At 36.2% G+C, this 22,064-nt stretch overlaps 1 pseudogene and 7 gene segments (V, D, J or C); all 8 read right to left on the reverse strand.

Annotated features, from left to right (window-relative positions):
• Positions 1–460: 460 nt before the first annotated feature.
• LOC129363485 (Ig heavy chain V region 5A-like) lies at positions 461–1,024 on the reverse strand. The segment is given in 2 exon segments: positions 461–843; positions 959–1,024. Coding segments are annotated over 2 exon segments (426 nt in total).
• A 1,302-nt stretch (positions 1,025–2,326) lies between these two features.
• Positions 2,327–2,804, reverse strand: LOC129363486 (immunoglobulin heavy variable 3-43D-like). The segment is given in 2 exon segments: positions 2,327–2,637; positions 2,734–2,804. Coding segments are annotated over 2 exon segments (366 nt in total).
• Positions 2,805–3,512: 708 nt separating this feature from the next.
• LOC129363489 (Ig heavy chain V region 5A-like) lies at positions 3,513–4,005 on the reverse strand. The segment is given in 2 exon segments: positions 3,513–3,862; positions 3,960–4,005. Coding segments are annotated over 2 exon segments (393 nt in total).
• A 2,531-nt stretch (positions 4,006–6,536) lies between these two features.
• LOC129363490 (immunoglobulin heavy variable 3-23-like) lies at positions 6,537–7,033 on the reverse strand. The segment is given in 2 exon segments: positions 6,537–6,886; positions 6,969–7,033. Coding segments are annotated over 2 exon segments (393 nt in total).
• Positions 7,034–7,720: 687 nt separating this feature from the next.
• On the reverse strand, positions 7,721–8,253 carry LOC129363491 (immunoglobulin heavy variable 3-23-like). The segment is given in 2 exon segments: positions 7,721–8,088; positions 8,211–8,253. Coding segments are annotated over 2 exon segments (411 nt in total).
• Positions 8,254–11,162: 2,909 nt separating this feature from the next.
• LOC129363492 (Ig heavy chain V region 914-like) lies at positions 11,163–11,637 on the reverse strand. The segment is given in 2 exon segments: positions 11,163–11,491; positions 11,592–11,637. Coding segments are annotated over 2 exon segments (375 nt in total).
• A 3,502-nt stretch (positions 11,638–15,139) lies between these two features.
• LOC129363276 (Ig heavy chain V region XIG14-like) lies at positions 15,140–15,570 on the reverse strand (annotated as a pseudogene).
• A 2,085-nt stretch (positions 15,571–17,655) lies between these two features.
• Positions 17,656–21,478, reverse strand: LOC129363493 (immunoglobulin heavy constant mu-like). The segment is given in 6 exon segments: positions 17,656–18,289; positions 18,445–18,590; positions 19,619–19,948; positions 20,392–20,703; positions 20,800–21,084; positions 21,220–21,478. Coding segments are annotated over 6 exon segments (1,371 nt in total).
• Between the last annotated feature and the right edge of the window lie 586 nt (positions 21,479–22,064).

The following is a 22,064-nucleotide window of genomic DNA, read 5'->3' on the forward strand; positions in this document are numbered from 1 at the left end:
AAAAATATAGACTTACAAAAGAACCTGGAGTGGTCAGGAGTTGCATTTTAGTGCTGACCTCAGATGTTTGTCTTGATAAATGCAGATTTATCATCTGCATTCATTTATGGTGATGTTGTTATTTACCAGATCAGATTGCCAAAAAAATAATAATAATAATAATTAGTTAGGTATCAGGAAAATGTAAATATTCTTCCAAAACTTCAAAAATACATTTTTATGGGTATAATGACATGTTTATTTATTCATTAAACCAAACTGAATTCTAATGCACTAAGTACATTTTTGATAATAAGAAATATATACAATTATTTTTAGTACAATGTCACATTGACAAACTTTCATTTTAAAAACAACTTTGACTTCAGTTCGATTAAATACAAATACAGCAAAAACAAAAATTAAAAGTGTAAATATTATGTAGTGTTTTAATTTAAAAAAAAACAACATAAAAATGGTCTTAGAGCTCCCCCTCTGGTGGTTTGATACAATCTGTTTGATTGGGAGTTTTTGTAGAGCGCTGGAGCCTGTTTGTGTCACTGTGGTCGTATCTGGCACAGTAATACACAGCAGAGTCTCCAGGCTGCATATTCTGTCCATTTAGAGTCACTGTTTTACTGGAAGTGTCTAAATCTATACTGAATTTGCTACTCAGGGAGTCTTTGTAGTATGACTGTCCAGTATATTTCATCCCAATCCACTCCAGTCCTTTCCCAGCAGGCTGTCTGATCCAGGCTGTGTAGTAGCTGCCCAGAGAATAAGAGACCTGACAGCTGATGGTGAGACGTTGACCTGGCTGTACAGTCATAGAGGCTGGCTGGGTCAGCTGCTCACACTTCACACCTGTGGAGAAAAATATTGAATTCAGAATTAGTGCAAAAATATTTAATAACTTAAATTTATTAAAATATTTAACAGTTTAGTGTAATCAAGCTGTAAATGTTTTAGTGAAACTCACAGGATGCTGCAGCCAGCAGTAACAACAGAACTACAGAGAACATGTTGGTGCTGGAAGTGATGGGAGTTTCTCTTCTACTGCTGACAGAATCAGATCAAGTTTATAAAGCAGAGCAGTTCATTTGCATAATGATAAACAGCCACTTAGTGCTTTTTCTTCTTTCTATTCTTTCACCCAGGGTTGAGGGATGCTTGAATTAGCAATACTGACATTAAATTATTTTCACTATTTCAGGACAAACCTAAACAATAGCCTATCCATAACTCTTTGTGAAAACTAATAATTCTGCTCCTGTTCTTCCACTATTTTGAGGAAAATAACAAAGATATATTTCCATCTTTATCTTAAAAGAAATACACATTCAGATTTTGTTTTTTACAGATATGGTAACGAATTGGTATTTAAATGCAGTAATCAGAGGATACAGATTAACTGATCAATTGATCAAGTTATTATTTTGAAATATGGAACAGTCCAAATTGGTAAAACAAATATAAAATCTATCTGACTGGAATGATGTATTACTTATATTATTAATAGAGTTTTCATTTTTCATGTATGATGTATTGGCAGGAAGATTGAAACGCAGAAAGATGATGCTTTAAAATACATATGTAAATATATTTATTGTCTATAATACGTATGGAAGAATGTTTTTTTATTTATTCTCCTTTTTCAGAAGTAGCATGGTTCTGTTCATTTTTAGGTTGTCCAAACAGTCTTTTCAGGAAACTGAACTCAGTTTCATATTATAAATGCCATACAAGGATTAATTTAAACATTAAAAAAACATCCTTTTTACTTCACTTATTAAGATGTTTTTTTCTACTGCAATCCCGTTGTTGAGAGAACAAGGTTTATGTCCAGTGTTGTCATCATTACAAAATATGAAGTCAAAACTTTAAATGAACATATTCAACTACTGCTTGGTTTGTTGCTGAAATAAAGGTAGGATTAAATCTGAATCCATTTTAGGAACATAAACCTATCAAGCAGCAAATATTATAATCTATGTAGAGATTCTGGTAAAAAAAAAAAAAAAATACAACAATTGTTGTGTATTTCTTTTTGACATCATAAAACTTTTAATGTTGTTGATACTTCTTTTAGTTAAATGACAGTTAAAATAAAAAGCTTTATACTATTTATCTTAATAACACATTGAGTTTTAATGTTACAATGTAAAGAAAAGAAATCTTTCACGTAGTTAATTTTTTACCTAAGAAGTTTGGGAAGGGAAAACAGCCAAAGTCAGTGAATTTCTTTTCTGATACAGGCCTAAATAATTCAGTGGTCTGATGGTTCCCCTTCTGGCGAGTTTATATAATGCAACTAAGGAGTTTTTGTTCAGTGATTCTGCTTCCTGTGTCACTGTGACTGTCGAGCGCAGTAATATACAGCAGAATCCTCAGCAGCCAAATGGTTCATCTGCAGATACACCTGATATTTGCTGTTCTCTCTGGAGATGGTGAAGCGGTTGTTCATTGACTGAGAGTGGTAGATGATTTTACTATCCCAGCTAATAGTAGCAACCCACTCCAGTCCTTTTCCAGCTGCCTGTCTGACCCAAGCGTTCCAGTAATGCTGATCAAACCCAGAATATGTGCAGGTCAGTCTGTGTGATTCTCCAGGCCTTTTAACCACTGATTCAGATTCGGTCAGTGTTTGACCATCACTACCTGCAGACAGACTCATAATTAACCACTGCAAACAAAGGATATTGTAATTGTGTTAAAATATCAAAGAAGCTATTTAAAGCAATCCTTTGTTCTTACCTGTCCAGTTATCTGACAGAATGAGAAAAGCAATCATAACTTCAAGTCTGATCATTTTTGTGGCTGTTTCTGCTCAGTCTACTGAGTGTTTATCACTGGTTTACTGCACTTCTTAAACTCTTCAACATGACATGTTGCAACCGCTTTGCATAAACTCCTCCCTCTGTAAGTATTGAAAAAAAATTTAGTTTGATGTCTGAAAACAATTTCAAATATAATTGATGCATGCATTGATAAAATAAATTAATTCAGACTGTAATCTATACAGATTTTAAAACAGGTGAAAATAACAAAATGCTCATGAAATAGTATTTATGTATCACTAAATCACCAACATTTCTTTCAGCTTTGTCCTCCATCAGAGGATGTAGCGGAGAGCTGCAGAAATCAAGAGTGCAAAGGTGCTTTATCAAACTGATAAGCTTATTAATAGTGATCTTAAAACAATGATTACATGATTACTTCACTGAAATTAAGAAAATATTTTTCAGCCTTGCTTTATTTAAAAATATATTATATTCACCAGATGATAAAAAAATATATATATATTTTATTTTATTATTGGTTCCATATATCACTCACTATTGTGCACTTATTCAACATTTTAAAAAACAACACAAGTTTGACAAAAGTGATGAACACCAAGTATAGAACACAAGAAAAACAACAGTAAAAATAAACATCCATATTTAGAGCCATACATAAGTATGAAATTAAAAGTCGCACAAATATTGGTCTTTGACCTCCTCCTCTGGTGACTGACAGTATGAAGCATCTGTTCAGGCACTTTGGGGTTTTTGTTCAGCTCTGCAGCTGGTTTGTGTCACCGTGTCTAGTCTGGCACAGTAATACACAGCAGAGTCTCCAGGCTGCATATTCTGTCCGTTCAGAGTCACTGTTTTACTGGAAGAGTCTAAGTCTATACTGAATTTGTTCTGCAGTGAATCTTTGTAATATGAGCCTCCAGTATATTTCATCCCAATCCACTCCAGTCCTTTCCCAGCAGGCTGTCTGATCCAGGCTGTGTAGTAGCTGCCCAGGTCATAAGAGACCTGACAGCTGATGGTGAGACGCTGACCTGGCTGCAGAGTCACAGAGCCTGGCTGTGTCAACTGTTCACACTTCACACCTGAAGAGGGAAATATTAAAAACAAAATTGTAATATAAATTGTAATCAGCCAGTTTAGATTGATCCTGCTGTAGATGATTCTCTCAGTGAGACTCACAGGATGCAGCAGCCAGCAGCAGCAGCAGAGCTACAGAGAACATGTTGGTGCTGAAGATGATCTGATGGGAGTTTCTCTTCTTCTGCAGCTGACAGTATGAGGTCTTTAATAGTCAAGGGTTAATTTGCATAATGTGACCAGCTACCAGTCTGCTTGTTTTGACCGAACATTGCTGAAATTTTACGTAATTCAAGCAACATTAGAAATATTACTGTATTTCATTTAGTTACAAAATAATTTGAAAATATTCTTCTTGGAAGAATAAGTTATCTCAGTGATTGCATACCCTGAAACTCAGATTAACATGAATCAAATTGACTTTTCGGACTTGAAAATGTTTTTTATTATGTTTCAGCATCGTAATTTGGCACCATGCTTCCAAAATTAGGAAAACAAGAATCCATATTTGGCAGCAAAATGTCTAATGTGTTGATGTTATCTGTCTAAAACTGAAGACCAAAATGGCAAGCTGTTCCTTTATGAAGTGGTTTGAATTCAGTTGTGGTCTCTAAACGTCTCCTACGGTTGTTTATTAATAATGCATGTAATGCATATGTTGAGGTTCTGAGGGGGTTTTGTACAGGCCTGCTGCTTATCCATGACACTGTGTTTGTATCACTATCAAGTACTGTTTTGTTTTGTTTTCTTTGTTTTGTTTTTTTAGGGTTATGAGTTTATGATGTTTCATAGCAATATAAAATGTCACAAATCACAGACATCACTGAGCATCTTGTATTTCATAATATTGAATGTTACACAGCTTCTGTACTTGTAAAGACTTTTAACAGTGTTTTTCTCTGGCACAATTATACACTACAGGACCTCCTGATTTTTGTTAGGTTGTCACAAATAAACCAATAAAGTGATTGTTTTAAAGAGGATTAATTCTGCCACGTCACACCAGCCAATACTGACCCGTTTCAGTGCTTTTCCCTCAGATTGTCTGATCCAGAACAACCAACAACCAGAGAGACCAGATGGTCTGACTGAGGGTCTCTAAGAAAGGATGGTGAGAGATATTCCTGGAAACTCAGAAAAACAGCAACCAGAAATAAGAGTGACTGTGTTCATTATTCTCAGTCTGATTTTCACCATTTTACAACTAACTTCAAAAGCTGGAGATACTATGAAGTAATAATCCATTTCCTGGTGTCTTGCTAAGGAGATGGGATGATTCCCAACTCATTCTGAGCATGGAGGGTAACAAGGTTTCTCAAATGGCCTCTCTATCCCAGGCTGAACCTGCCATTGGTCAGAATGTATTTGTGTGTTTTTAACCCAATGAAGAAAACTTATCAGTGCTGCCACGATTATGACAACATTTCACAGACATTTTAGAGAAACTTTTCTAATTTTTCTTTCTTTCTTTCTTGAACATTTTCTTATGACAAAACAGTTACATCAAATGGCTCCTCCTGCGATGATTTCATGTCAAAACTGTCCATGGACTCAGGAGTCTCTGGACCTTTCGTTTATTTTGAGACACATCTTTGGGCTGTTTGTTGGAGGGAGGAAATGGACAATTAATCTGTTGAGCCACATGTTGAGGGATTCCAAAAAAACAGGAAATCTCAAACCACAACAATTGTTGAGTAATTGTTTTTACATCTATATCTGTGTCACACAGTCGGAGAAGGAAAGCCAAATAGGTTATTTTCTCAGTAAGAATGAAAATGATAAATTCTACTTTTACTCTTATACATATTTTTTTACAAGCATTGTTGTTTTTGTCAACTTATGTGTAAAACATTTGATATAGAACACAAAGAAGCAGAAAAAAATACAGAGCACAGAGAGAACAGAAAAATAAGACTGCAGTGGTCATTGTTTTAATGCTGGAGATCAAAATTGCAAACTAGTTAGCAGGGCAGAAATACACAGTACTTATGAAGAATTAAGTACTCTATGTACTGAGAATGTGTTCAATTTAAAAAAAAAATAATTTCACTAACCATGTTTAATATTTTAATTAATTTATTTATTTTACTTTTTATAAAATTTTGATTTTAAAAAAAGGTGGAAAAAAAGGATGGCTGATCTATATTTTTGTACAATGGCAAGAAAATCTGGCAGGTATACAAGCTGTGTTCTAATGCTTGAGAAACCATAAAATATGCTTGTATTATGATTGTCTTTCTATGTTTGTATTTGTTCTGTTTAATGGACTGGATAATGCACTGGTAAGTGTTGCCTGAATTTAAAATAAGACATGAAAGATACCTGCTAATTTGCATGACATTCTTTAGAGAAAATATGATTAGTCCTGACTTGTTTTGGTTGGTATAACCTAAAAAAAAATTTATGTAACCTATTCAACTCCAAAAAACTAACTGACTTCCAAATGGTGTTATTTTATTTTAGACCATATTTAGGCAACGATATGCTTTCAGTAGTAGGGAATCAAAAGCCAATTTGAACAATTGTATCAATATAAATATAAAAATAAAAGCAAATTCTTATTAAATGTGGTGTAGTGTTAACGTTTTCTATGTTAAACTTATAAAATTTAGATAATTATCTAAATTCATTAGTGGGCACAAGGCGCCCCCTCTGGTTGTTTACTAGTAAAGCATCAGTTCAGGCTAATAGGGGTTTTTGTTCAGCTCTGCTGCTGGTTTGTGTCACTGTGAGGCATCTGGCACAGTAATACACAGCAGAGTCTTCAGGCTGCATATTCTGTCCATTTAGAGTCACTGTGTTGCTGCTGGTGTCTACATCGATACTGAACTTGCTTCTCAGCGAGTCTTTAAAGCGTAAATTTCCACCGCTATCATTCATCCCAATCCACTCCAGTCCTTTCCCAGCAGCCTGTCTGATAAAAGCTGTCCAGTAGCTCAGGTCATAAGAGACCTGACATCTGATGGTCAGACGTTGACCTGGCTGCACCGTCATAGTGGCTGGTTGTGTCAGCTGTTCACATTTAACATCTAAAAAGATTAAAAGATATATCAATTTAACATAGAGCAAATAGTCTAAATAATTCGAACTCTGTTATTCAGTGAGACTCACAGGATGCAGCAGCCAGCAGCAGCAGCAGAGTTACAGAGAACATGTTGATGATGACGGTGATCTGATTGAAGTTTCTCTTCTTCTGAGTTGAAAGCGACAAATCAAGCCTTTAAACCAGAAAGGCCCTGTTTGCATAATAACAGTCCCGCCTCTCAGTATTTTTGACCACATATCGCAAGAAGTTTTAGAACAGTTTTTTCAATCAGCATGCAGAAACAATATTTCTGAATTTACAGAGTTGATGTTAAGTTGTTATTTACTATCTGTTGAACTGGCTCTGATCACACTGCCATGTCTATTATAAGAGATTTTAAAAGACTCCACTTGATTTGAGGCTGTACAGCCACAATAAATGGAATAAATTAAGGCAAAGCAAAAAATTTGAACTATGAGATACAAACCAGCATTATTCTGTTGAATTGAGTGTATTAGGAAATCAAATTTTTTATCGCTCTCTTCTGAATACATAATCTGCTGCTTGAAATAATCCTGCTTTTGAATCTGAGAAAACAAAATGATTGCAGTGAAATACAAACATTTCAGAACATGAATATTTTGCCAGATCGACAATTAGAGAAGAGAATATGAAAATATTTACAAAGTTCTGAATTCCTTTATATTCCTACAAGTTTTGTATAACTTTTTAAATTAAATCTTTAATTGACACTTTAATATATTAACAATTTGAGATGTTTCTCTATCTCAGTTTAAAATTGTAAGTGGTGTATGGGCACCTCCTGTGGCTTTGATAATTACTGCATACTTATTCTCAGACTGTGATGTTTTTGTACAGTTTTGCTGCTTGCTTGTGTCACTGTGGTCTTTCTGGCACAGTAATACACAGCAGAGTCTTCAGGCTGCATATTCTGCCCATTTAATGTCACTGTTTTACTGGAGCCATCTAAGCTGATGCTGAACTTGTTATTTAGTGAATCTTTGAACACTGTGATATGTCCAATGCCAGATCCACCAATCCACTCCAATCCCTTCCCAATGGGCTGTCTGACCCACACTGTCCAGTAGGTGCTGATAGAATAAGAGACTTGACAGCTGATGGTCAGATGTTGACCTGGCTGCACAGTCACAGAGGCTGGTTGTGTCAGCTGTTCACACTTCACACCTGTGGAAAACAGAAAAACATGTTAGAAATCAGAATCGGAACAGAAAATATTGTACTGTTCTGAACACTGATCAATATGCATTTGGTTGCATTGTCTGAGGTTCTGCATCAGTGAGACTCACAGGATGCAGCAGCCAGCAGCAGCAGCAGAGCTACAGAGAACATGGTGGTGTTGATGATGATCTGATGGGAGTTTCTCTTCTTCTACTACTGACAGCATCAGATCTCCTCCTTAAAACTGAACGTTCTCATTTGCATAATTAACAAAAGAGCAAAATAGGCCATTATAATCTTTCAGCCAGCATTAAGGATTTATAAATTAATCAGTTAAAAAAAAAAGTCATATACAATATACAATACAATACAATATACATAAAAATATACAATATATTATGTTTCATAGTGGTGAACATTATCTTATGTACTTGGAATTATTTTAATCAGTTCTTCTCTGTCATATAATTTACAAAAATGTTCTCTAGATTTAATTTACTGTGTCAAAATACAGTTTTATGTTACTGATCTGAGAGCTGTTCATTACTGCAACATTGTCTTCACAGGTCTCACTAAAAGTCAGACAGCTGCAGATGATCAAAAATGCTTGTTTTTTCTCTAACACTAAGAAGATGTAGCCCATATATGGCACAATGTGCACAATGTGCCAATGTCCTGGCATGTTGGATATTTTTAAAGTCCTTACATTAGTTCCCTGTACCTCAGAGAACAGACCTTTAAATGCTTTTGTATTTTAGTTAAACTTGTATGATATGAATCTACCAGACAACTGTCTTGGAGCGCCTCCTCTGATGGTATCATATTATATACATTCAAGGTCTAAGAGTTATAGAGTAATAGGCAACATATTGGTGCTGAAGGTGATCTAATGAGAGTTTATCTTCCACTGACAGCCTCTATGCTTATTCTATGCTTATTGAGACTGCTGTCTCAATAAGCATAGAAACATTTCAAAATTTGTATTTCAAACTGTGTTTTTTCCCCCATTACAATATTATTTCTGGTTCCCTAAGGTGGTGTGTGAATTCCTCAAGTTATTTTGATAGTCAGGTATCCACTGATGGTTTATGGCAATGTTACTCTCTGTCTGACAGAATCAATTTCAGTCTGTTCAGTCAGAGTCACTTTTTTACTGGAAGGTATTGATTCAATGCTGATCTTGTTCTCTAGTGAATATTTATAACCTAATGTGTAAACACATGTGTGATCCTGGCACATTGGATTTTCATTGCATATTTTATGTCGAATTCTGATTTTGCATGATTGTAATTTATGTAAGGTTGGAACAGATTTTATCCTGTGACAAAAAGCTCAGTACCTTGTGGTATAAAATTGAATGATTTTTGAAAGTATTACTGTTGTTGCTACATAGTTTCATCTATAATGTTTGTATTGTTGACTCTCTTCTGCCCCCTTCAGGAAAGTCATAAAATTTTATGTAGTTTTTGTACAGCCTCTGTGCTAACTTTAACCACTGTGGTTCTGCAGCACAGTAATACACAGCAGAGTCCTCTGGCTTCAGGTTGGATAGTGTCAGATGGGTCATGCTGTTACTGCTGTCCTTTCTGACTTCAATACGTCCGCTAAGACCACTGGCATATCTGTTATTGCTGGGATTGTTCGACCCTCTTCCTATCCATTCCAGGCCTTTTCCTGCAGGTTGTCTAATCCAATGCATATAACGGTCGCTAAATGTGAAGCCAGACCCTCTGCAGGACAAACTGAGAGTCTCTCCAGGCTTTTTCTCCACTGAACTGGAAGGAATGGACTCCATCTTCTGACCTGTACAATCTGGTTATATGGAAAGAGAACAATTGCTGAGAATTACAAAGGAAGTGACATTTAGTCAGTAATATGATGTGAAACATAAGAAAGCAGGACCACTTACAGCACAGAGAGAGAACAAGAAGGAGGTTAGTGAGAGTGTTCATCATCTTGAGGCTGCAGACACAAATGACAAACCAGTTAACAGGGCTGAAATACTCAGCAGAGATCAGTGATTTGCGTAAGTATAGAGAAGGAGGGACTTTTGGCCCCTTTCTACCTTTGCTTGACTCAGCTTTACTCAGTTACATGGGATTTTCACCAGTAATGGTTAGCAGGTAACAGTCTTCATTTTAGATCCCACTTTATTGGGTTTTCAAGCAGGCCAAATTGGGTTTAAAGCAACGTCACAAAACTGTTGGTCACAAATTGGCTAGGGGGCGAGTCACTGGTTGTGTCCCACAATCTCCTGTACTTCTGTAGCGTTTTGTTTCGCTGCCTAAAGCCTTTTCTATCTTTCTGCTTTGTTGAGTCAGATAAAAAGCCACCGACTGACCAGAATGCTCAACATAGTTTCTATTTCCAAATTATTTGTTGCATTTTTCCCATGGTACAGATCACACAGACCACTTGATTTGTTACACAGCAACTGTTTGTGAACACCTGCTTGAGTATTTAATATGTTTGCTTGATTTCATGGCAATGTCTGTGCTTTGCTGTGTTGCACTAAATTACATCAAACTCATCAAACTGTATTTTTGTTCTAAATTCACAAAATTGAACCACATTGGAACAGAGGAGAAAATCATATTGGGTTAGGTTTCATGGGTTTCAGCTTTTTCTGTCATTGAGACTTGCAGGATCCAGCAGCCAGAACCAGAGGCAGTGGTACAGAGAACCTGTTGGTGTAGAAAGTCATCTATTTGGAGAGCATCAGATCAACTCCTTAAATCTGGATGTTTTGATTTTCACAAATAAATCAAAGTCTCAGTTTGAACTGGCAGTTTGTGTTACTTGCCATCAGATCTAAGCTAACCGAGTAAGTTTTATAGCAAACTCTCACTTTGCATAAATCTATTTATTGAACAACTGGAAGATAGTTTTTCTTGCAACAAAAACAGCAGTTTTGAAATATTTTGTGATTTTAAATGTAATGATGTTTAAAAGTACTAATTTTAAATACAGTATAGTTTCATCTGCATTTGTCTGTGTATGTTTTTGTCACTGATCCTCTTCTGCCCCCTTCAGGTTGTCATAAAAATGTGTTTCATGTAGTTTTTGTACAGAACCTTTGCTCACTTTAACCACTGTGGTTGTGCAGCACAGTAATACACAGCAGAGTCCTCTGGCTTCAGGTTTGATAATCTCAGATGAGTCATGCTGTTACTGTCTTCTCTGCTGATTTCAATACGACCTCTCACACTGCTGGCATAGGTGTTTCTGCTTTGTGTGGAGTATCCTGATCCTATCCATTCCAGGCCTTTTCCTGCAGGTTGTCTGATCCAGGCCATAGCATAGCGAGTAAATGTGAAGCCAGATCCTCTGCAGGACAAACTGAGACCCTCTCCAGGGTTTTTAACCACTGAACTGGGAGGAATGGACTCCATTCTCTGACCTGTACAACCTGGTTTTATGGAAATAGAAGAACCATTGATGAGAATTACAAAGGTACTGACATTTAGTCAGTAATATGATATGAAACATTTGAAAGCAAAATAACTTACAGCACAGAGAGAGAACAAGAAGAAGGGCAGTGAATGTGTTCATCATCTTGAGGCTGCAGATACAAATGACAAACCAGTTAACAGGACTGAAATACTCTGCAGAGATCAGTGATTTGCGTAAGTATAGAGAAGGAGGGACTTTTGACCCTTTTCTACCTCTCCTTGACTCAGCTCTGCTCAGTTATACGGGATTTTCACCAGTAATGGTTAGCAGGTAACAGTCTTTATTTTAGATCCCACTTTACTGGGTTTTCAAGCAGGCCAAATTGGGTTTAAAGCAACGTCAAAAAACTGTTGGTCACAAATTGGCTAGGGGAGTGAGTCACTGGTCGCGTCCCACAATCTCCTGTACTTCTGCAGCGTTTTGTTTCACCGCTCACAGCACTTTTTTATGTCTCTTCTTCAGTCAGACAAAAATTCAATGACTGACCAGAATGTTCAACATTATTTCTTTTTCCACACTAGTTTTTGTATTTTTGTCATATTAGCAATCACACTATGTTATTTTCTCAGAATCTCGAGTCATCCAACTTTATGACAACCATAACCCCTGGAACTGTTTCTTGATTTTAATGGAAAATCCTTGATCTGACAGCATCAGATCAAATGTATAAAGGTGTATCTCAGATTGTTGAGACAGCACCTTTAAAATCATCTTTAAAATGTTTACATGTAAGTCAATGTGTTCATGAGGACACCAACATCATCATGACAGTTAAGATTTCAGTGTTATGTTGTAATTTTCATAGCATTAAGTATAAAAAATAAAAAATAAATTTCTAATGGAATAATTTCTGTGATATGAGAAATTTTCAAAAATAAGCTTGGTCAGATGTTGACCTGCACAGTAACGGACATCTGCTGTGTCAGCTGTTCACACTTCACACCTGTAGAGTGAAAAACATTGAAACTGAACTGGTAATAAAATTAAACAGTCAGTGTGGTGTGATCATATCTGTTGTTTCTCCCTCAGAGAGACTCACAGGATCCAGCAGCCAGCAGCAGCAGCAGAGCTACAGAGAGCATGTTGGTGTTGAAGATGATCTGATGGGAGTTTCTCTTCTGACAGCATCAGATCAAGTCTTTAAACCAGAGTGCTCGATTTGCATAATGACATCCAGCCACATAGTGCTTTGTCTGCTTACTGTTTAAAATGTCTGTCACTCAGCTATAAGGGATGTCCATCCAATCATTATATCACTTAATCCCTAGTGGGGTCACAAGGGGTTCTGGTGCCTGTCTCCACCAGTCAACAGGCTCGAGGCGGGTTACACCCCAGACAGGTACAAGATGGGACAGTGTGTCTGATGCTACATTGATTCTTAATGCTAGAGTACAATAAAATTTATTTTTCAAGCAGTTCAATATAGAAATTGTCCTGAGAACATCCCAATTTTTAACATGTTCTAAGAACATTTTGACTGTAAGCATCCAAATTATAGAAAATGTCTTCACTGTTACAGAACAAAATGATTTATTGGTCTGATGATGCCACCTGTGGGGGTTTTGTGTCATGCAACTGAGAAGTTTTTGTTCAACGTTTCTGCCTCCTGTGTCACTGTGACACCCGAGCGCAGTAATAAACAGCAGAATCTGCAGCTGTCAGGCTGTTCATCTGCAGATACACCTGACTTCTGCTGTTCTCTCTGGAGATGGTGAATCTTCCTCTCACTGACTGAGAGTAGTAGGTGCTGCCACCATCATTACTGATAGTAGATACCCACTCCAGTCCTTATCCAGCAGCCTGTCTGATCCAAGCATTCCAGTAATTACCACCAAACCCAGAATATGTGCAGGTCAGTCTGTGTGATTCTCCAGGCCTTTTAATCACTGATTCAGACTCAGTCAGTGTTTGACCATCAGTACCTGCAGGCAGGTTCATTATAAACCATGTTAACAAAAGAGCATTGTCATATCATAATGTAATATGTATTCAGCAGGGAGCTATTTAAAGCTACCCTTTGTTCTTACCTGTCCAGTTAACTGATAGGATGAAAAAAAACACCACAACCTGAGGTAAAATCATTCTTCAGGATGTCTGCTTCTGCTCAGTCTACTGACTGTTTCTCCAGGGTTTACCACTGCGACACTCTGTAAAAATATATGGAAGCAGATAGTTTGCATTAACTCCTCCCACTGGAAGTAAGTTGAACTCATGTTGGAATAAATGTTACTTTTATGAATCAATCATTCAACTCATTGTTTTAATGTTCAATGTATTTCTACTACTTTTAAATCATATTGAGAAGCAAAATGCAGAAAAATTGTACCTATCACCTTATGACAACAGGACTGCAGACAAAAAAAATACATTGTAGAAATTCATTCATTTTTCATTTTTTGGGATTTTGAAAATGTTGCATTGTTTTCATCTGTTCTGATCAAAGAAAAATAACAATAATTGATATTAATGAAATTAATACCTGCTCTTTAAGAACTCATATCCTAACATAAAACACAATTTCTTATTGTAATATTGATTTATTTTCTATTTTGTTAGGTTAAACATTGTTTCCTAAGATCAAAACCCTATTAACACTTTTCAGTGGCTGTATTTATGCTGTAACTCTGTCACCTCATAGCCAGTTGCTTGTGAAATTAATCTCACATAAAAAGAAAAATGTATTTGAATTTATTTACAGATTGCAATGTCTCAAATTGCGTAATGTATGTTTTTCTAAAAACATTGTCTGCTGAGTGTAAGAATAACACTTTGTAAGTGTAGTGAAACAAATAAAATTGCACAAAATCGCAAAGAAGCAGTTTAAATATATTTCCTTTAAACTGTTTGAAACAAACATATTTAAATATTTTCAGAATTTTAGTATTATAAATAGTTGAAATTTATAATAGTAAAATTTTGAGTAATATTAGGTGACTTTAGTAAAATGTAAAAAGCTATTATTGACTAAAATTATTTTCATTGTTATGGTTGTTTCTCTCAGCAGGTTTCAAATCTTCAATGGTCAAAGAACTTCTCCTGGCGTGTTTTTCATGTTGAGGCTCTGAAGAGTTTATGTAAAGCTCTGCTGTGTGTTTGTATCACTGTGTGCTGCCGTCCACTCTGGCACAGTAATACACAGCAGAGTCTTCAGGCTGCATATTCTGTCCATTCAGAGTTGCTGTTTTACTGGAAGAGTCTAAGACAATGCTGATCTTGTTCTTCAGTGACTCTTGGTAGAATGTGTTATAAATACTTTTCACACCAATCCACTCCAGTCCTTTCCCGGCAGGCTGTCTGATCCAAGCTGCATAGTATCTGTAGAAAGAATAAGAGACCTGACATGTGATGGTCAAAGGCTGGCCTGATTGCACAGTCAAAGAGACCTGCTGTGTCAGCTGTTTACACTTCACTGTTTACACTTGGATAAAAGACAACTTTAAGCATTTTATGAGAATGTCTTTCCTACCATATGGTGGTTAATCAGGAAGCTGGTTCCTTTTAAATATATTAAGTTAATTGTCTGAAAGCATCTCGTCTGATCAATAGTCGTAGAACAGGTGTTGAGATAGTGAGGGGTTTTTTACAGCTCTGCTGCTTGTTTGTGTCACTGTGGCTGTCTGGCACAGTAATACACAGCAGAATCATCAGGCTGCATATTCTGTCCGTTCAGAGTCACTGAAATGGAGCCATCAAAACTGATGCTGAACTTGTTCCTCAGTGAATCTTTGTAGTATTTGGTACATCCAATGCATTCCATTCCAATCCACTCCAGTCCTTTCCCAGCAGGCTGTCTGATCCAGGCTGTGTAGTAGCTGCCCCGAGAATAAGAGACCTGACAGGTGATGGTCAGACGTTGACCTGGCTGTACAGTCATAGAGGCTGGTTTGTGTCAACTGTTCACACTTCACACCTGTGAAAGGAAACAATTTAAAAGTGTTACCATAAGGGAATCATTGTGGTGTGATTATTGTATCACTCTTTGTAAGACTCACAGGATGCAGCAGCCAGCAGCAGCAGGAGAGTTACAGAGGACATGTTGCTGTTGAAGGTGATCTGATGGGAGTTTCTCTTCTGCAGGATCAGATGAAGCCTTTAAACCAGGGCACCTCATTTACATAAACACCCTGCCAGTACTTTTAGAGAACATCATAAGATCTGTTCATCTTTTTTTCCAAGTATGCAGTAAGATGCATTCATTTGCAAAGTTAACACTCCATTATTTTATGTTTATAAAACCAGCATATTGTGTTTGTTGTTTCTTATCTCTTGATCAACTTTTTTTTAGTTCAGAAGTCATTTTCACAGCTACGACCATTGTTTTTATCATAAAACATTTTGTGAACTATTTTAAACTCTAGTTCCTGTGTGGCTCTTTTCATTGTAAAATATTGATACATTTTATTACCAATGTTATGTTTCTATTATTGATATTTCTATTTTACAGAAACAGTGAAAATTAGTTTATCTTCTGTCAGTTTTGTTGCAATCCAGAAAATATTCTTCACCTTTCATTTTCTACCCATTTTGTGGGATTAAAGGCTTATTCTATGGCTTTTAATCTGAAAAAAAGTTTAGGAGAAAAAAATAGATAATGTAAAGCTTTTTGAGTGGTAAAAATGGCAGAAAACTGCTTCATAAGTCAATCTATTTCCATATCTCTAAATCAATTTGTAGTCTTCTAGTGCCTCTTCTGGTCATTTATGAGTACTGCATGTCTCTAAGCTATGGGTGGTGGGGTTTTTTCTTTCTTTCTTTCAGTTCAGCTCTGAGGCTTGTTCACATTACTCCGGTACTCTGGTTCACTATCACACAGCTGTGATCTCTGCATTCATGTGTGGGAGGCATCACCGCAACTGATACTGAGACTCATCCATTCTCTCTTCAACTCTTTTCCCCTGCACTGTCCAGCAGGTGTTCAGATCATAAGTGTGACTTGACACACGGTGACAGAGGCTGACTCTTGTTACACCTGAAACAATAACTTGTCATGACAGTTTAACATCAAGTCAGCAGCAAAGCTACTGATCTGCATGTAGAAGTAGAGTTTCTTTTTTTCTGCAGCTGAACAAATGGCATCAAGTTTGTAAATCTTGTGTCTTTAATTTGCACAATGGCAAACAAGCCGATAAGTATTTTTGACTTATTCTATTCATTCAGGCAAGCAAAGCCGGCCATGTTTGATCAATATCACTAATTTTAAATCTGTGAGAAGCACAGATTTACATACTAAAGCCTTTTTCTTGACTTTCGTGAATTTGAGTCATTTAGGTTGTTTTTCTCTATACAACATTTAGAGTGTAAAAACCAGGAAGAATCATGTATAAAAGGTGTTTGTTTACTTATTTTGTTTCTCTCTTGTCTGTTTGTATTTTGCCTGCCTCACTTTATACACACATTACCAAACAAGAATAAATCATTGCTTCTAGTTTTAACATATATTAAGATTTTTTATTTAATTTTTTTACTTTTATAATACCTGACAAGAAAAGGCATCATTCTCAGTGTTCAACCCAGCGTTAGCTGTCATCCAGCACCTCCTAAAGGTTTTATTAAAAATAACATGTTTTTGCACTGTCTCTCTCTAATATGTTTTTGATGCCTGTGACTGATTTTAGTTTTGTCTTAATTTCAGAGACTTTTTTTTTTAATTCAGTCCTTATAAACTCTGAAATCTCCTTTTAACTATTTTCTAGGAACAGAAGAAACTTTAACTCTTTGATGGTGTACAAAAAATGTGACAGAAGAAAAACGTATGAAGATAAAACCCAGTCTTTTTCATTAATCTTGTTTCCCACTGGCAAAAATAAAATAAAACTATTAAAATCTGTTTCTAGTTTAAGCAGTAATATAGTATTTTAGCCTGATTCTTGCTGTGTGTGGGTGGTGTGACTACAGGATGTGTTGAGGAGTTATCTGAGCTCAAATGAGGGGTGAAGACAAATACCTAAAAGTTTGATATCTCATATTTTTAATGTTTCATCAAAAAGAAAGTCACAAAATATGAGGTGCTTCCTTCTCTGATTATTTTACGTCAAGATGAAAGTCAGGAAGCAACTTGAACTGAGAGCTACAGCTGACATTCAAATGAAAGGAGTCAAATGAGTATCTGCCGTCTGAAAGGTTTATTTATATTTCTGGTGGTTTTCACACAGTTTCACAGCTGCAGGTGTTTTCTCAGAGGAACACAAAGAAAAAGAGGAATCGGCTCTCTGAAGGGAAACTGAAAACCTACAAGACTTAACTGATAACGGCCGGTCACGCTATAATGGCTTCAAGGGTCGGTATCCTAAAAAACTGATGTCTTCTCTGATCTGGTGAAAAGAAAACCTCAAAAGTTTATGTTTGTATTTACATATTTAATGTTTTCAACATACATAAAAATAAAAAAACTACAAAAGATGCCATAACAGTGATTCTTGCTGTACATTGTCACCTCTAGCTCTAAATAAGGAAAGCATTGTTTAACCGTATATGGAAACTAATGTGACAGATTGTTAAAAGATCATCAATATGCTGTATTTGAATGTAAGCAACATTACAGCACTTTAAGAATGGCAACACTTATAGCTACTGTACAAACATAAAATTACTAATGTGCATTTTTAAGAAAGCAGATAACTGTTAGGTTTTTGAAGAATATATGTTAAAAAGCATAAACAAATATGGAAATGCACAGCTTTGTGATGGTTCATCCATTCAAATGGAAAAGAAAAGATTACTGTGTTTGTTGCACATTCCTCTGCTCTTGTTGCATCTAAAAAAAAGAAAAGAAAAAGCTAATAAAAATGTATGCATCTTGAAAAAAATTTTCTGCAGTTCTGCAACATTAAGAGACATTAAGTTATTTAACATAAACATATATGTATTCTTTTTGTTGCGTCAGCAAACAACAAAAGCCAACAAATTTACCTTGTGCAGGGTGAGCAATAAGCTGTATGACAGACTGAATATGAAGAGGAGTAGGAAAGACGAGACCGTGAACCAAAGGCTGATGTATTCATCTTCATCACCACCTTTTTCTTTGCCACACAGAGCAAATGTCAGACTGGGGAAATCTGATAAAAACACAACAGGAGCCGATTAAATAAATTATAGCTGTAGAATTTTATGTACTAGTTCTGACAGTGATGTCTGAAGGTAAGATTTTGCGGCAGATTTAGCGTTAGGGTATCAAAGTGAAGGAGGCTGACACATATGTAGATTTTTCAGAAGTAAAAAAAATTAAAAATGTGTCATTGTTGGTTGTGTCTATTATTATGCGTCTCTTTTCTATCACATCAGTTATTTGATATTTTCAATTTGAATTGATAAGGAAAATATTTTTTTTAAAACACACTGAAACTTATGACTGTAATATGACAAAATAAACGTTTACAGGGTTTGAACATTTTTCCAAGGCACTAATGTATGCAATAAAAAAAGATATTTCTGAGTGCAAAAAAACATGTATAGTTTGGCACTGCTGTCTGGCAACAAGAAGGCCATGAACTGGGATATTTCTGTATGGAGTCTGCATGTTCATCCTGTGCATGTGCTGTTCTCTCCATATACTCTGACTTCCTCCCAAAAACCAAAAACATGTCTGGAAGTTTAAGTGATTTCTGTGAGTGCATGGTCTTTTGCTTTTGCTTGCACAGGAGTGACTTGAACCTCATTTCTTTTTCATTAGATCCAAATGAAGAAAAAACAAACTGACAATAGGTTGGCTGAAAGTTTTCTAAGCTAGTTTTCATTGTAAAAAAAAATATTGATTTTATAAACTTTCCCAATATTTTAAAACAAAGGAGAAAATATGATTTATTTGAATAATAAATATTATTTATTTTCTCCTTTGTTATTTATTCACAAGCATACAACAAAGAATTTCCATGCAACATTTATTTAAAACATTTGACAGCTGGACACTTTGACAGAGACAAGTCATTGTTGAAAACTGAACAGAATGACAAAAAAAACAAACAAACAAAATGACTTGAGAATATTCACAAAAGACATACTCTCACAAGGACAGAACAACATATTTGCAAAAAACAAAATGTCACGTTTAAAAGCTGAATCTAATCATCACACTCAGTAGCGTTACCCATGGCCTGAGACACTCCACTGGGTTTCATGCGACTCCCACGGCCGGCAGGCCACACGTTGCAGTAGAAGACGTGGCCTCCGCTCCACTTCTCCTTGGTGGTGGTGTAAACACTTACAACTGAGTAGCCATTTTGGGTCTTTCTTGGTGGAAAGTCGATGCCGTCATAATACACTGAGCTACTTTGTCCGACATCTTCAGTCCAGGCAATGTAGTAATCCTGAAGCACATCACTGGAAACCAAACACACCAGAGTGACCTGAGCTGATGCTTCTTGGCCAATATCCTGATCTGAAAGCATGTGGACCGTTACTTTTGGCTCTGTGCCATCTGGAAGAAATAAAAACAATTGTTTACTGATCAAATTCAAAGCATAAATCCTTTTATTAAGACAGAAGACAACCCCTTGAAAAATTAAAAAAATTTCTTTATGTTAACTCATACCATAAACACAAGCCTCAGTGAAATTTACTGGTATTTTATTTGAGAGCCCAACAGAAAGTTCAGCATGACTTTAAAGTGAATGCAAAGAGAAAACATGACTTTCAATATTTTTCACCAATATAAATCTAAGAAGTGTGCCGTGTGCATGTATTCAAAAGCCCATGGTAACTCTGGAGGAGCTTCACAGTGAGGCTCTATGAAACTATGAGATGAACCCCAAAATGTCAAAAAAAATGAAGAGGCAGAGATATTTCTACAATGCATGACATATGCAGGACATCTAAACTCTATATCCCCTCTGTTATTGGCTCTATTTATAAATAACATACCTCCATTGTTGACAGTCAGGTCCTGAAAAACTGGTCCCTCGTCTTCTGCTGCAGCAGAACATCTCACTTTGCTCACTGTCCTCCAGTCGGAGGAATTAAAAGTGATGATGCTGTGTTTGCTGTACTGACTGCCTTCAAACATTGTTGCTTCCTTATTCTTACTTCTCATATGTTCTCCATTAATCTCCCAGGTGATTTCAGTCCCTGACACAATGTCATTGTCCTGTCCGGAGACGACACACTCTAGCTCTGCCTGGTTGTTACTGAATATTGTTTTAGGACTCACAGAGTTCAGTGTTACTGTGATAGGAGCTGCAAAACAGAAATAAATGATTTAAATACAAATCCCATCAAAGATTTGATCTGCTCACAAGATTAAAAACTGTCCATATCTGAGACACACTTTACCTTTTGAAGCTTTCTTTGTGTACGTTTTTCCAAGGTGAGTCACTTCACATGTGTAAACAGCTTCACTGTCCCAGTCAGAGCTTTTCAACTTTAGGACGCTGGCAGCTGAACACGAGTCTCCGAATTTTTTGGGAAGCCATTCATTGTGTCCAGACACCTCATTGCCATTCTTTTTCCATTTGACTGACAGATTTTCAGAAGACAAATCCTCAATGACGCACACTAGTGTCTGACCGTCTCCAGTTGTCACCGAGAGCAAAGTCAGTTTTGGAGAACAGGAGGCCCCTGAGTGAGCGAGAAAAATTGTCAGTGTGACTTCGATCTGTTTATATGGCATAAAATATATTATCAAGAAAAAGACAGGGAAAAATCAAGATCCAATCGAATTTAAAATACTAAAACTAATTACAAACTACTTACTTTTTGCATTCACAGTCTCGGTGCCACCAGGATGAGTCACTGTACATTGATAAGACTTTAGATTTGCTTCAGATCTGGACATTTGAACCAAACTGACTTCTGTAAATCTGTTGTTTGTTTCTACTGCAAGATAACGTACAGAATCCACTGGTGCTCCACTCGCATCGCTCCACTCAAAAGAAAGACTCTGTGGGTAGAATTGAAGAGCCTGGCAGCTGAGCATGACTTTATCTGCAGATGCAGGACTGAACCAAACCATTGGAACCAGAACCGGAGGTACAGGTGGTTCTGTAAAGAAAAAAGGTTTTTTTTTGTTTTTTGTTTTTTTTTTAAATTAGGAAAGACCTAACGCAATTAATTGAACGATAATCATTAAGAAATGTTTACTCTTTGATTCCCCGAGCCAAATTCTAATATTAACAACTAATAAATATTTAAAATTGTCCTTAAATTGTCCTTTGATAAATTCATTGGATAACAAAGTAAAACAAGAACATACTCTAAAATCTACTTACATGAAAATGCAGCTTACCTGAAGTCACTGTGACCTTTGTCCCTTCACCCCAGTAATCTAAGGCATCACAGTGCTGCCTTCTCATTCACTGTCTGAACAAAAACATCAAGCACATTAAAGCATGTTACATGTTAAAATGCGGGTAAAGAAAATACAAAGCAGATATATTCTAACATCAGCACAATATCCTGATGTAAGTCTCTGAATTTGTGTAATTCAATTAAACTTCAACGCTTTTAATTATGTGCAGGAGCGACAGAGAGAGAAACTTTTACATCTACACGCAAACACACTTTTAATAATTTTATGAGCTAAAAATATGTTGTTTTCT

Source organism: Poeciliopsis prolifica, unplaced genomic scaffold, assembly GCF_027474105.1.
Source record: "Poeciliopsis prolifica strain line A6 unplaced genomic scaffold, Auburn_PproV2 SCAFFOLD010, whole genome shotgun sequence".
Classification (NCBI taxonomy): domain Eukaryota; kingdom Metazoa; phylum Chordata; class Actinopteri; order Cyprinodontiformes; family Poeciliidae; genus Poeciliopsis; species Poeciliopsis prolifica.